The 16,763-nt window shown below is 36.1% G+C and overlaps 1 protein-coding gene across 1 annotated transcript; it reads right to left on the reverse strand.

The window, feature by feature from the left end:
- Window positions 1-462: 462 nt before the first annotated feature.
- Window positions 463-14,811, reverse strand: LOC107776464 (ubiquitin carboxyl-terminal hydrolase 3). The gene is made up of 6 exons (XM_016596366.2): window positions 14,514-14,811; window positions 9,073-9,189; window positions 7,351-7,449; window positions 4,689-4,877; window positions 1,370-1,551; window positions 463-1,187 (listed from the first exon to the last, which is right to left on the reverse strand). The coding sequence occupies exons 1-6, from the start codon at window positions 14,628-14,630 to the stop codon at window positions 782-784; spliced, it is 1,110 nt and encodes a 369-aa protein (XP_016451852.1). The 5' UTR covers window positions 14,631-14,811; the 3' UTR covers window positions 463-781.
- Window positions 14,812-16,763: the final 1,952 nt, after the last annotated feature.

A 16,763-nucleotide genomic window follows, 5' to 3' on the forward strand; every position in this document is an offset into this window, starting at 1 on the left:
AGGTATTCAAATTTTTGACACCCTGATTCTTTTATATAGCAATTTCTTTATACACTATTCAGACCCTTGGATATGCATCTATGCTGAATTGCTGATGGCCCTTGCAGTTATTGTTGTGGTTGACACTATACTCCGTTGCAACTAACTACTGCCTAAATGGATTAAACAAATTTCCAAATCCCCACCTTACCATGTTTTGTGGAATTGCCTCATAATTCATCCCGTGCGTTAAGATTAGAATAACTTCTCTATTCACTAAAATTTGATTAGTAAATAGATGGAAGAAATATTGGTTGATCTTTTATTCTTCCGCATTTTGTTTTAGGGGCTGAAGTCATATGAATCAAAACTAGCATCATAGAGTTTGTCTCGCAAGTAAAAGTAGTCTCATCTTCAGATATAAAGTTGAAAAGGCAAATCTGTAGCTTTTTGGCTTAAAAAAGAGATGCATGGGAAAGAAAAGGCAGAATAAGGTTTTGAAATTAGAAAAAGAATTATAGTAGCTGAGCACACACCCTAAACTGAAGAGTAAGGTCTTTGAAACTTAAATTATCACATACACTACATATCCTTTTTCCCTTTTATTGTTGGAAATATAGATGGTAAGCTTCCCCCATCCACTGTACAAGGCAACAACCTAGATATGTATGCTTCACATTTCATGTCAACTCACTAGAAAATCTTTGAACAAACTACAGAGAAGTAGCAAATAATAAAATTGATGATTAGAGGGAGAAATTGAGTTCAAAATTGGAAATAAGCTAAACTCATTTTTCTACTATCAGCTAGTGCTTCCATTGGAGACTCTCTCGTAAAATAAGATGTACCCATGATCTGTATTGCTGGAATACTCCTGAGCCGAACCAAAGAAAGTTTGAACAGCCGACTCATCAATCATCTCGACATTCTCATCATCAAAGAACAACCAGTGGTTGTGACTCTTCACAAGGCTCACGTAGTGTCCATGGTTTGGTCCACTCCCAACATGGACTACCACAGCGAATAAGGAATACTCCGCATCTGCATCCTCAACTGTATTGCTTAGCTTCAACTCAAGTGGGAAGACAACACGGTAAGAGAGCTTCTTATACCGACCAAGCTGTTCAATGTACTTAAATCGCTTCAAGTGGATAACCAGGATGTGAGGGGGCTTTTTAATCTTCATCCTCTTCTGAGCTTCCTGCAAGCTAAGTTCTCAAAAATGGTGAATTAGTTGGTTTGGTAATGATAAAATACGAAGAGATGAGTCATGCTAGTTTGCTGCAGCTATGTCACCTAGGTATATGCATCGAAGGGGGTGTCCAACAGGAAAACCCAAAGAAAAAAAGAAAACATAAATTGAAAAAATAAAAATAAAAACACATCATACCTGCAACACTTGTCACAGAAGAATTTATCCTCTGCATTCAAGGTTTCTGTGGAACTAAAATTCTTCAGGCAGCTAGTTATTGAACTGTTCTGTTCAATGTCGAGGCTCAAATCAAGAAATGTCTCATCTCTTGCAGTTACAGTCTCACAACACAAACACTTCGTTTCATTTGTGAGTATACCCTGGAAGTAAATAAAGTCAATTAAAGAGTCTAGTGAGTACTAGTTGAACAGAGAAACCAAAACTCCAGATAAAATGCTTTCTTTTTTTTATTTTACAAGGTTAATAACACTCGTACTTTCATTTCCATACGGTCAAAGAAATGATGTCAAAATCTTAGTTCTACTTCTGAACTCTTCCTCTTTTTTCCTTCCTTTCTTTTAGTTTTGATAAGAGAGTCAGACACCTCTGTATATTGCGGTATAAGGATGCAATATCAGGCACTTACTGGCCTACTAGGTTTGTGGAGAATATACAAAGAAGAGCAGACTGATTAGTGAAAAATCAATCAGCTATCCCTTGATCGGAAAATGGTTGGCTCGACTATAAGAATCCTGATGACCACTCGCTCTATTCAGGCTTTCTTCATTCCAATACTAATAATTTGTCATTTAAAATAAATTAGAAAATCAGGAGTTCTCTAAGATCCCGTTTGGACATAAGAAGTTTCTCCCTTTTTTTCGAAATCACCGTTTGTTCATAAAATTTTCAATTTTCACTTGAAGATGCATTTTGGAATTTTTCGATATTTTGAAAAACTCCAAAAAGCCGTTTTTCAAAATTCACTCAGATTGCTCACAAAACTTCAAAAACAACCTAAAATTATATTCATGTCCAAACACAACTCTAATTTTCAAATATCATTTTCACTTGAATTTTTTTCACTTTTTTTTTTGGAATTTTACGATTCTTTTGTCCAAACACCTACTAAATCTCACACTTCTCCTACAGACATATAACTCTCTAAAACTAAAAAACAACTCTTGACAGAGCTAATACAAGTGTTATTAAATAATAAACAATAACAACTACAGTCCCAAACAAATTGGGTCAAATGTATGAATCCCCACTGACTATGTTTCTCTGTTTAAACTCATCTCAAACCAATATTATATAAAATAAACTAAAAACAATAAACAATATTAGAAATTCTCTATATTTTCTAATAGTATATAAATGTTTGATAGGGTTAAATAACTCCTGGAAAATGTTAGACCTAAAGTAACGTACTAACATAACTAAAACACATGCCCAAGTCCCAACTAACTGGTATCACCTATATAGATCTTTTTTTTCAATTGAGACCTAACTTTCGCTAAGTTTGCATGGATCCAAGAAATTGTAGGTCTTTCCGGACAACTTTGTTACGTGTGATTTTAGGTCTACGTCGTTCCTTCTTAACACCTTCCCTCACCATGATTTCACACGTACAGACCAATGTATCTAGAGGCCAACACACGACATAGCCAAACCATTTCAAGCGACGTTCTCTATTTTATTCTCAATTTGTGCTACTTACACCTTCTGGGGAATGTGGTTATTTTTAATTTTATCTAATCTTTATATGACAAATCCATCTTAGCATCCACATCTTTACGACACTCATATGTGAACGTGTTGGACTTTAGCAATCCAACATTCACTTCCATACAATATTACGATCTAATAAATGTTCTATAGAACTTACCTTTCATTTTGGTATGGATCCTAGTATCACATAGCAAACTAGTAACAGTTCTCCATTTCAATCATTCGATTTTGATTCTACATGTAACAGCTTCATCTATCATTCCATTCCCATGTAACAAGCATTTAGGCACCGCATGCCCGTCTAATCTCACCTTAGCTTCACTCTTTTTATGCTGACTAAACTTGTCGTACATATATTCCGTGTTACTTTTACTTATCCTAAAACGTTACTCTTTAAAGTACTTCTCCACAGTTCAAGCTTCTGGTTAACACCCTCACTAGTTTCGTCAATTAGCACAATATCTTCAGCAAATAGCATACATCATGTGACCTTAATGTGTATCATATTGGACCTTAACTAGGTCAGCATAAATTTGGAGATTGTAAATCTTTTGTGACGACTTTTTTCATATGATTTTAGATTTACCTCTTTTTTTCATATCCTCAATCTCTAAAGTGCAACATCAATGGGCCGGTGCATATATAAGTCTACATAGACATGGCTAAACCACAAGGCGATCTTATGCCATATCATTCTCTACCTGTGCTACTTGCTCCCTCGGTCAGATGTGATAATTTTAGATCTTGGTCAGTCTTATATAACTGTCTATCCATATTAACATCCACAATTTTAGGATGTTAGCTTTGTGGACACATTGGATCTTAGATGTCGAATATTTACGCATGTCTGACGCTGCTGGTCTCACAATAGTTTCATAGAACTTGCCTCTCACTATTGCTAGGTATCTTCCTATCACATAGCATTGCCATAACACTCCTCCATTTCGACCATCATATACATTGTTAGCCTGTCAGGTATATTCATATCGCATAACATTCCAGTAGCACTCCTCTCAGCGATCCTTTCTGAATTCTTTGTGTTCGTTATAGTATTTATCATGTCATTTTCAGCCTAAATATCTAAATTGTCTCAATTTAAGAACCACAAGCTTGTGAAATCTCACTTCACTTTCATTCTTCTTATGGAGGCAAACTTACCATGCATATATTCTTACCTGATAAGAAACCCTTCTATTTAGAGTTCACATCTAGCTTTGATTGATTTTTTCACTAATTTTGATGTCTATCATAAACATCATTTGCTAGCATGCACCATTTCAAGTATGGGCTCAAAGCAGATCCGTAATGTAAACTAACAGTTCTTTTTTTTTGAGGACCGAGAAATCCGTCTGGGGCCGATCCTTTAGACCAACCGCAACCTTCGAAACTCGGTGGATGATGAGCCCGCCCCTCTACCCTTCTCCACTTAAATACCAGGTTAAATACCAGGCTTTGCTTTGCATGGTGTGGGGGTTTGAACCTGTGACCTAAGACACAAATCCACCACCCTTTGCCACTTGAGCTAGGTCCTGGGGGCAACTAACAGTTCTTTTTTATCACTCAAAATATTCTTTATTTCCTTGTTTATAGTCAGCGACTAAAAAAGGTACATGGCAAGACTAATGTAAGATCCAATCATAAAGTACTATGCACCAGACAACCCAATTTAAACATGCCTGCTGCAGATGAAACTGTAAAAAGAAGGCATACAATTGCTGACATTTCAAGTGACGTTATTGCCAGAAATGACAGTCTATAAGCTGATAACAACTAAGACAAGCAAGCATACCTGGAAATTTTTGTGCACCCATGTGACCAGGGGCTCCTTTTTAGCCCCATTAACATGAATACTGGTTGGTCCATTTGCAATCTTTTCTGTTGGGGAAGAAGTTTCTTGATCGCTTTTAGCAGCACTGGCTTCTTTCTCCAGTATGTCAACCAGTTCGTTCAGCAAATAATTCAAAAATTCGTGTGCGTCCTAACAAAGAAAGATATCTATAGACATGAGTGGTGGGGAAGTGCATCAGAGCATATATGCACCAACACATAAAGGAGAAATAAAGAGTAACTGATGAATACTTAAAAGTCAAAAGCATATAGCAGTTAAGTCTGTTTGATCAGTATCATTTAGCTAACAACTATTTGGAATGTGAGTCCAATAATTTCAGGGACAAACTTCATAGAAAGCAAGTCTTAAAGAAAGCAGGATCTGATGACCACCTGCGTGCCCCCCACAAAGGAGAACAATCTGGAGCAATTTACAACAACAACAACAACCCAGTAGAATCCCACTAGTGGGGTCGGGGGAGGATAGAGTGTACGCAGCCCTTACCCCTACCCTCCCTACCCCAGAGGGGTAGAAAGGCTGTTTCCGGAAGACCCTCGGCTCAGAGACAATCTGAAGCGATTTGAATATCCAAAAATATACTTAGCTCGTAATCACTAAATTAACATGATAACTAATGTTTGCAAACTAGCACACCAATATTTAAAGTTTCATGTGGACAAACAAAAAGGCATAGAGAACTCTTCAAAGATAACAAATTCAAGCCCCTGAGGCAGGGGGACAGGCTTTGATTGTTCCCCTCAAGCTAAATACAGTAGCTTCTCACTTTCATAATATTAGAGGTTGTACACTAGATATTAAAGCAATGATATTCTCCTCTGCAACACAATCAACTCTAAACAGGCGATTTTCATTCGATCTGGAGCAGATCTGATCATTTGCTGGCCTAGGAAAAGGATTTCCAGTTCAACACATTTAAATTTAACAATCACACTGGCTCAAGAAAATACAACCAAACGCAGCATGAAAATAGAAAAGGGAAAAAGGCTGGATTTGTCCCTCTACTTTAGTAAAATATCCACGTTTATCCCTAGTTCTACTATCGGTCTAAATACGTCCCTACCGTTAAGAAAGTAGATAAAAATATCCCCAACCCTAACGGTTGTCCAATGTGGCAAGGGACCCCCTCAATAAAAAATGCCACGTAATTAAATAATCCACATAATTTACTCTAAATCTCTATTCTTTTAATTTTACTTCTTTTTCTCTTTTTCTTTTCCCTACCATCTGATCCCTTTCCCTCCACCAATTATATTAGCCTCATCTTTTCTACCACGAAATGCTCCAATAAATTCCTTCGCCTGTACCAAATCTCTCCACACAAGAACTCTTTACTGCACATTTTCACTACTTCTCTAAATATTTCATGTACCAACACCTGGGTTTTACCAACACTACCTTTCAATTTTCAGGTGTTTCTCTTCTAATTTAAAGACCAAACGAGAAAAATTTTTATCAACAAAAATTGTGTGCGCGTTGTGATTGAGAGAATTCTAGAGAATGGTTTTGTGTGTAGTCCAAAAATAAGGAAATTACAAGGGGTTTTGCAATGGCGGAGGACGGCCGGCGACATGCGGAAGAAACAGCAAACGAGATTACAGTAGCATAGTAAAGAAGTGCCCCATATAGTTTCCTCCAACAGAGAGTTAACAGGGACGAGATTAGTGCTGGTTTTTGCCTTGATTAGTCGACCAGTTGATCTCATCGGCGCGGGCTACTGCTAAAGGAGAGAGAGACCCCTTTTTCTGGCGAAATTTTATTACTCACTTTAATGGTGGCTTGGGTAATAAACTGTGTAATATTGTTCAAATCAACCATATCCATGGAAGGTGAATCGTGGTCGAAGAGTTTTGGGATCTGATGGATTCCGGTGGTGTTCAGACGTATCTGGTTTTTAGTGGTGGTGGGTAATTTTCGGTAGGTTGCAGGCGGATATAGAAGGATGGAGAGAGAGAGAGAGAGATTGTTTTCTAGAGGTGAGCTGGCCAGTTGCTCTTGCGGCGCCGACAACTGCTAAAGGAAAGAGGGACCATTTTTTCCGGCGAAATTTTATTACCTACTGTAATAGTGGAGGGCAAGCGAGAAGAGAGATTCTGATGGTAGGGAAAAGGAGAGAGAAAAAAGAATAAAGATTTAGAATGAAAATGAAATATCAAGAAAGAAAGGTAAGGGGTGGGTTATTTAATTACGTGGCATTTTTTATTGAGGGGGTCCCTAGCCACAGTGGACAGCTGTTATGGTCGGGGATATTTTTATCTACTTTCTTAACGGTAGGGACGTAGTTGGTCCGATAGTAGAATTAGGGATAAACGTGGACAATTTACTAAAGTAGAGGGATAAATTTGACCTTTTTCCCAATAGAAAATGAGGCAAATATGAGATGAAACTCATTAGTTTTAGGAATTCTAGCAATTTCACATTATAGCAGTTTAGTAACACCAAAAGGGAGTAAAGCACACAATTCATGAAATGCAAATAAAAGGAGGTAAAAGGGGTTTTCTGTTAACCTGTACAGATAAACTTGGAGGCTATCTGCCCCACACTTTATTGGAAGAAGGCATATTAGCATCTAACTAGCATTTTAAAAGAAGTGACTATAGGACACCTGATGCATATAACTGCGGAAAATCTCATTCTGCTTCTTCAATCTCTGTACAAAGCGCTTGGGAGCAATGACACCAGTTTTCTTCTTTTGCGAGCTTATCTACAAAAATAACAAGAATAAGCCCAGAGGTGGAATGATTGAAGTACAATATTGATCATGGGCTCACGTAATGCAAAAAGATACAAAGTCTGGCATATGTGCTTCTGAATATCTGTAAATAAAGGAGGCAAGGATATTACTGATTCAAAGTAATGATGTGCAACCACCTAACGAAGAACAAACAGAAGGTAGGAAATAAACCGTCTACAAGTCTAGCTAATTCAAGCCTTTTCAAAGTCATAAAAGATAGTCTCACATTTTATGTGTGTGACAGACAGTGAAAGTCAATGAATTACTTGATCTTTTTATTTTCTAATAATAATTTTATTTTGCACTACCAAAGGTGATCAAAAGTTCAGTTTCAAGTTCCCAAAAGTGTAGCAGACTGCAGAGCAACTTTTATGTGACCAAATTGTCAATTGTCAACATTTCGTTGGATTGGACTAAACGTCTTCACCTATTTGGAGCCTAAGCTTTAGCAGAAAAAAATCATATATGCATTCACTCTTTTCTATGGAAGCAAAAAATAGTCAAGAGAATAAGCCAAAGAATAATTGAACAGTCTACTTAACAGCAAGAACACGGTATAGATCTCAAGACAACTCTCAGCCAATGAGTACTAGCGGCAAGGAACTACGAAATAAACTGATGATGGAAAGCAAAATGCCTGCTGTACAGGCCATCAACAAGCACAAGAATTACTTTATGCACATCCATTTAGGAACCAATCTTCAATTTAATTTTCATCCTTACAGGAACAAGCAACAACAACAAAATTCCATGTCTCCCCTACAAATAAAATAAAACTGCCCTAAGCCAATTGATGATTTTTTTCAAGGCAAACTGAAAACCGCCCTGACAAAACCTCAAAAGGTCAGAAGTTGTTTTTAAAGATGAGCTCACAGGTGAAACAACCAAACAGAAAGTCATAAACTATAAAATTATAATTTGCATAAAATCTGAATTCTTCAAATAACCTGTGATCGGGAAACAAAACTTCCAAAAGATTGCATCCACATTCATACCCTGAAAACAACTACCCTAGTCCCATCCAGGAGTTGGCTACTGGACCCTCACTACTTTGAAGAATTCCTTTTTCCTTTTGTGCACGTGAGAAGTATAAAAACAAAGAAAGAAACCTAAGAACATCTCAACAAGATTCTGCTTGTCTGATTAACATAATGAGACACAGAGAAAAGAGAAACATTTTAGTTTTGCTAAACCTGAAAATGCGGATTTTGCATTTAAAATTAAATCCTTTTTTTTTTAGAGAAATGAAATTTCCTAATAATCCTTTATAAAAAAACAAAAAAGAAAAAAATTCTCCTTGCCAGTTAATGTCTCGTATATGTACGTTCCAGATGTTGGAAAATGATCACAAAATTCTCTAAATAGAGAGAATGGATGTTCTTCCTTCCGGGACATTCGATAAAAAAGAAAGAATGGAAATTCAGCCAAGGATCTCTCCCAACAATTCAAAGATTGCCGTTTCTTGCAGATATGGAAAGCATAATTATGGGGTTCTGATTAGCAGCTTAATACAAAATTCTGTTTACTTGTGCATCATAATTAAATGATCAAGGGAAAACAATTAGGAAAATGTCAACAATCATCAAGTAATACCTGCATAAACAGGTCAGCAAGGCATGTCAAGAGATTTTCATCTGCGTCAGCGAGATTTTTGTTATTTGAGAAATACTCCAGTAGTTGTTCTCGAAATGGAACACAGAAATATAGAGCCTGTCGAAAAAAGAAAAAAAGAACAAGATAGTTCTATCAACTTCAGGATCATACATAAAATAACACGTATAAGGCAATGATATCAACATCCGGGTCATATATAATATAAGACATGTATGCATACAAGGTCTCTTTTTTGGATAATTCAATCCACCCTAACAGACAATAACAATCCATTGCAACGAGCAAGCAGACAGTACATCATAAGGCTAAGAAGAAATAGCTTCCATGTTTCAAACCGAAAAAAAGATGCAATGTATTTAAAGCGGCTATTCACCATTTTCAACATTCCAAGAACTCGAACCAAAGTCCATCTTTGAAATATTTTTTGGATTTTGCTTCAACCTGTATGTAGATAGAGTGATGGCAGTTGAACTTCTCATATCTAAATTATTGAATTGTGTAGTCACCTCATCAGAAAACTTAAAAAGAGGCACACTTTTACTTATTTATGTCTTCAAATTTTTAAATGAAGGAGGTCATAAAATTCAAAAAGATATGTTTAAGTCTCACTGCCCTCCCTTCATCAAACAAATTCACTTGCTTGACACATCGAAAATAATTTAGTCTGCAAGGAGACACATTTAAAGACATAAATCACTAAATAAAAATGTGCCCTCTAACAAATATAAGCTTTTATAAGAGCTGATGACATCCAATATAATGATAGAGCTAAGACTTTATTCACATTATCTTGTTCGACATTTGACAAATGCAGGTCAAACAGGAGGTAGACATGTCAAATAAACAAAGACTGATAATGTGAAAAGATAAGTGACACAAGACTGAATGAGAAGAAAGCAGTTGGAATACATACGAGAGAGGGTCATATCTTATGGAATTCCATTGCTTAGTCCAACCATAAGACCTATCTTCACCATCTTCAAGTTCAAACACATCTTAAACTTCCTGTACATGATTTCCATCTACTTAAATCTCTTACTTTAATTTGTTCTCAATACCACCCGCCACTCGGAGGATCTTTCTCATTTGATTTTTCTTTTTGTTCTTTTTGTTAAATAAATCATAATAAATTATTACGAAATATTTGCACCAACATGGTGGTAATACCAAAGGTACTGCAACCCTACCATTTATGAAGACAACAAATGTTCCCAACAGTCAAAAGAATTAAAAAGATTTCTCAAGGTTTCTAACTCCTCTTTAGTCCATACAACACAAATACAGTCACCTCCTTAACTTTGTCTCAAAGACTTCTCATATTTTTAATCACTCGTTCTACTCCACCCAATCAATCGATTGATCTCACTCCTCATTCCCTTCTACTCAATCAATCCATCTCTCTTTCTCGCCCACTTTTATTGTTCTCCTTGTTTCTCCCTTCATAGTTCATTGAGGCTACCAATCTCTTCAATTCTAAATTACAACGCCCCTCCAATTTTATTTTTTGAACAATTAGTGTGATCTCATCCCTAACTCCCCTTCACTTACATTCATTTTCGATCTTAGTGAACACTAAATTGCCTCTTTCTCATGGCCCGTTAAAGAACAAAACTCACAAAAATTGCAAATTCCTCGATGACATAACAAGGTTGTCTTCATCTATTTGTTCATAATATATCCTATCAATTCACTATTATCTTCCTTCTTTGTAATGTCTAGTTGTGAAATGTCAGGTCCAATCGAGGAGGGTGCGACGTGCACTGAGTTGGTCACAAAAATATCCCTCGAAGTTGACTGAACTGTACTGGTCATTTCCACTTGATTTCCCTTAGTTGTGCTCGATGACATCGCATTTGTGCTAAAGTTTACTTAGATGGTTCTACTCCTTTGATGTTAACAAGTGTGCTATTGTCCCAACATCGTTCATCAGCTTCAGTTTTATCTCCTCTATAGTGTATCCTAACACAAACCAAAAGCAGCCTTTGGATAATCTTAAGGATCCACCACATGCTTAGCACCCATACTTACCAATCATACATGACAAGGGTATTATGATCCTTCGAAGCCAAGGCGATGTACCTATCCTAATTTTTTTCTCTTTTGACCTCTTCCCCTTGGTTTCTATTTCTTCTCTCCTTCGTCACAATTGACAACTTTCACCTTTTTCTTCGTCTTCTTCATAGTGTTTCATCTCCTATCTTGAGATTTGACTTTGTAGGTTGAGGCTCTTTGCGTACAAAAGTTTTTGATTTGCCTGACTTATTTCCCTAGTTTCGCAAAAAAGTGATGGAGCTAACTAGAATTGTTCAACGCGATGCATTCATCCTTATCATTTTTCTCAAGTCATGATGCGTCATCTTTTTATTCAAGGGTATCGCCTATCGATCAATGAAGCTGAATGGACCATGGGAGACAAAGGTTTAAATCCCAACCTAGGCGAAAAATGCGATTTCTTCCTATCTGTTTAAGCCTTGATCGACAGAAATACCTGATATTTATGCTGGTGAGAGAGAGCAGGTATCTAAAGGATTAAATTAGGTGTGTGCAAGTAGGCCAAGAGCCACCATTATAAAAATAGAGTGGTGTGTCATCTTTTCACTTCTCTTTCTAATACACTACCAATATTGCTTGCCCCATTGGACTTGATATCACAATTTCAACTTTAGCCAAACCAAACTCCCCCTCTAGCTTGGTCGAGGGATTTACATGTTAGGAGGAAACTTGTCGTTGATTTTTCTTATTCCTAATTTTAGGAATCTTTCTGCTTCCGTTAGATGATAAGAACTTGTTTTCGTCTGCTTCTGTTTAACTAGACATTTCTGTAGTACTTCCCCTTTCCATTTCAAAAGATGTGTGCTTGATAAAACTCTTCAACTACATGAACTTTGGATCGAGAATTTTGTAACTTCCTTTAGGAGATGCATTCATATCCATTCATGATATGCTCTTTTCCCAACATTTGCTCTAAGAAAAACCTATAACACTTTGGAAAAAAAACTGAGTCCAATCTCAGTTCGTCCTAATGTATGGCATAATTGGTTTAATTTTATGAAGATTGTAATAGGTGTGAACCGGGAAAGACAGCTTTTCAAGATGCAAATTTATTTCCTCCTAATAGGTTTTACTTGGTGAAATTTCATGCCATAACCTTTCTCTTCCATGACCTCTTTTTTTTTCCCGTCCTTTCCTCCCTTTATTGACATGGTTTTGAACTGGAGAGAATTTTACTAGTCAAAACTTTCTTGTGCTTCACATTTGAATTAAATATAACATCTGCTACATCTCATTTATGTTTTTTTTACGAGAAAGCAAATCGCTGAATTGCATTCTAATGAATTTGCATATACATGTATCATGATAAGTAGCATATTTATCAAGTTAGATGACAATAACCTCTTACCAAGAAGTTCTACATGAAGAGTGGAACTACCTCCTTGAAGAGACACGGGGAGAACATCTTTTCAAGGAATACTTAAAGCTAATCAAGTAAATTCTAAAAGAAAAAGAACATCTTGAGGAGCCGTCATTTAAATAAAGTGTCAACTGAGGAACTTTCCCCTCCCATAATCTATTCTTGTAGCCAATCATACAATCTAAATTGTCCTTTGAAACAGACTTTCCCAAACATCTATAGTCTGAACCAGCAACAAGTAGCAACTATGGGAGATGTATGGTCAAACCAAGGATGAAACCTTAGCTATAGAAGACTATTCAATGACCGGGAGATCATTAGGCTAGCAGAATTCTACAACACCTTGGATCAATTCAAAGGGACATCCACTCCTGAAGATTGTATATAAGCAAGGTAAATTCTCAGTCAAGTCTGCCTATAAGGAATGCAACACCTCTAATAATCAGATTGGAAGTTGGCCTTGGAAACTAATTTGGAAAGTCAAAATTCCATACAAAGTTGCTTGCTTCACGTGGTTGCTAGCCAGAAAAGCAGTCTTAACTCAGGATAATCTTATCAAGAGGGGCTTCCACCTATGGTCCAGATGCTACTTGTGTGGAGAAGAGGCAGAGACAATCAACCATCTTTTTTTGCACTGCAAGATAACAGAACAAATTTGGAGGATTTTCATTAACTTGAAAGGAATCATGTGGGTAATGCCAAGAAGTATTATTGAACTTCTAGAATGCTAAAACAGACTCGGTAGCTCCCCTGATCAGAAAGAGAGATGGAAGATTGTCTCAGCTTGCATTTGGTGGACTGTTTGGAAAGAGAGAAACCAAAGATGTTTTGAAGATAGACATAGTACAATCCAGATGATGAAAATGCATTGTTTAGCTCTTTTTTATTTTTGGTGTAAGCAAGAGTACATGGAATATCCAAAATCTTTTGTTGATGTTTTAGGATCCTTGTAAGGACTTGAGAATCTTCCTGTACCACCCTTTGTAATTATGGTTAATTATACCTGCTTTGATACACTTAATATATATGCAACAAATGTGACCTTCTCAAAAAAATAAATTAATACAATCTAATGTAACTAAGGTTTCACCAGGCTATATATAGCTTATTCTTCACTAGGCATATGACAATGTTATTTTTCTCAATGCTTTTGCTGTTAGAATATCTATCCTAGTAGGAAGATGGAAAGAATATAGTATACATTGTAGAAGAGTCAAACACTAGGTATGTTGGAACTTTATCAAGATTTTCGCCCAAAAAGGATCCATATAAACCAATTATCCAACCATTCGCATCGCTTTACGGGCTATATTTGAAGCTTGCAATCAAATTCTTCCACGGTACATACCCAGCTGTTTAGAAGATACATTTCTGCCTAATAAAGTCATTGACAAAAGCTTTTCAAAATTGCTGGGAGGTATAAAACCTTTTCAAAGTAAACTGGAAAGAAAAGTAATGCATTTGTACTGCTCCTAGAGATTGAGAAAATCAATAGGTCAAAGATGAGTTCTTTCCAGAGGTCAGGGAAGGGAGCAGCATAGAATTAACCTCTTTTAATGGGATTCGGAGAATTTATATAATAGAATTGTCTAGACATATCCACAGAGAACTTCTTCTGTTCTTAAAACATCACAGTTTCTCGGTCTTCAGTGACTTTTTAGCATCACCCCCTAAGCAAAAACCTTAGAACAAAAAGATAGCAATCCAGTACATAACTATCTACTTACAATTGCCACTATATCACCCAGCATACACCATAATATATCTCAACTACGTCTAATTCCCGACTAGTAACTATATGAAACCTTATCTATTTCATTTAATCAATCAAATAGTTATAGTACCACCACAAACAATCCCAGAAAAGGATAACATTTTTTCCAAATTTCCAGATAGCACGAACTAGTGAGAATATAAAAATAGTTGTAGCATGAAAATGATGCAAATCAAAATCGAGGTAAATAATAAACAGAAAAGATAAATCAAAATAAATGATAAAAAGGAATACCTGGAGAACGCTGTTACAATAGCAAGTATTGCCAAAATTCTCAAGGCCAAAGTAACGTTCTCCTTCGGGAAATTGGTCACCTAGAGCTTTCTCGAGTTTGGAACCTGCTGCACCCATCTCTCACTTCATTCCTAAATCTCCCTAAATTTGATAATTTGGTATTAGGGTTTCTGCGAGCTTCCTAACCAGGATTTAGTGATGAAAAACTGAATCGGAGAAGGTGAAAAATGAGGGCTTTTTTTCCCGATGGAGAAGAAGGATGAAGAAACAAATAAATAAATAAATAAGTAATATGTTTGTGTAAATTGGAAAAACAAAATAAATTTTATGGTCCACTATTTGAGGGTTTCACTGTCCAGATCAAATGATGAGTGCCAAGCTGTAAATCTGGTTTACTTCAATTAATCCCATTTATGGATGAGATGTGATAGCATGCAATACTAAATATAAAAAACTACCATTATACGTTAGATAATGTCGATATTTAACTACGTTGTTTACATTTCTACAACTACTCGATTAAAAACACATGATTGTTATTCATGATCTCCCATTGCTATTCAAATTGCTAATAATCTCAACTACCCCTTGGCCGGTCTTTTTCTCATTTAAGCTAAAGGTAACACTGAGCCCGTTTGGATTGACTTAAAAAAAGTAATTTTTAAGCACAAGTGCTTAAAAACACTTTTTAAGTGCTTGAACTTGTTTTACAAATAAGCAGTTATGTATTTGAATAAAAGTGCTTAAGCTAAAAAAAAGCTATTGAAATGTTTGGTAAACAACTGTTGGTAAGCACTTTTTTATGTTAAAATGACCGAGATGCCCTAAAGTTGTCAACACTAAAAATAAGCTTATTGATTTATTTTTAATTTTAAATTAACTCAAAAGTTAAAGTTAAGTACTATTAAAAATGGAAGAACCACGTAAAAGTTACTTTCTTACCTTCTGCTTTCATTTTTGGTTATGCAAATGAATCAAAAATGGTATCTGATCGAGTTAGAAAGCTTTTGAAGTTGGGAAACAAGTATTGCTAATTAGATTAAAATGCTTCTGAGGTTATGATACCAGTTAGGAAGAAATGGGAAGAAAAAGAAACGGGTTAGAGGTTTTAGCAAGAGAGGGTACTTTGGTAATAATAGAAGTATGTAAGGGATAATAGGGTAAATTATTTGGTCAAACTCAAGTAGCTTTTAAGCCCTTAAAAAAATAAGTTGGGATAGACCAACTTATTGCTTTTGGCTTATTTTTAGTTTTTTGGCTTAAAAATACTTAACTTTTTGTATTTGCCAAACACCCAAATAAGCTAAAAAGTGCTTTTAAGTTGATTTGACCAACTTTTAAGCCAATCCAAACACCCTCTAATTCCTATTAAACCAATCAACTTAATATAATGAATTATAGAACCTAAACATCAGTCAAGTAGAAAAACATGTCAAACAGCTTCCAGACTTTTACACATTACACATGTTACATGTCTTTCAACTACGGAGGCGAATTTAGGATATGAAGGTTGCGGGTGACATATTATTTTATACATAGGCGTATTATTATTATTTATACGGTCCAAATGTGATAAATATTTAGTCTGTTTGATCAACTTTGTGCTTCGGTTCGAGTTATTCATCTTTTCGATTTATATATATAAATAAATATATCGAACGAAATAAAATTATGGCAACTTAGCGCACATCATAAAATCTTCAACGGTATTACCAAAATCATAAAATTTCTTCTACATGAAATGTAACGACCCGACCGGTCGATTTGCTTTTTAGAACTTCATTCCTCTAAATAAGACCATTTGTATGTGCTCTTACTGTTTTTATGACTTGCGGGGATGATTAGTTTAGGATTTGGAAGGGTTCGGATTGAAATCGGAACACTTGGTTCCTTAGTTTGGCCTTAAAAGGCTAAGTTTGTCTTCGATCAACGTTTTGAGTAAACGACCTCAGAATCAGGATTTGACGGTTCCAATAGGTTTGTAGGATAATTTCGGACTTGGGCGTATATTCAGATCGAGTTTTGGATGATCCGGGAGCGTTTCGGCGCCTAATAGTGAAAGTTGGCTCTTTGAAGGTTTTAAAGTTCTTTAAATTTGGTTTGAAGTAGGATTTGGCGTTATAGACGTCCGTTTGGGATTCTGAGTCTAGGAATAGCTTCGTATGATGATTCTAGACATAGGAGCGCGTCCGGATATAGATTTGGAGGTCCGTAGGTTGTTTTAGGGTCATTTGGCAAAAGTTGGAAATT

The sequence above is a fragment of the Nicotiana tabacum genome, chromosome 11, assembly GCF_000715075.1.
Source record: "Nicotiana tabacum cultivar K326 chromosome 11, ASM71507v2, whole genome shotgun sequence".
NCBI lineage: Eukaryota > Viridiplantae > Streptophyta > Magnoliopsida > Solanales > Solanaceae > Nicotiana > Nicotiana tabacum.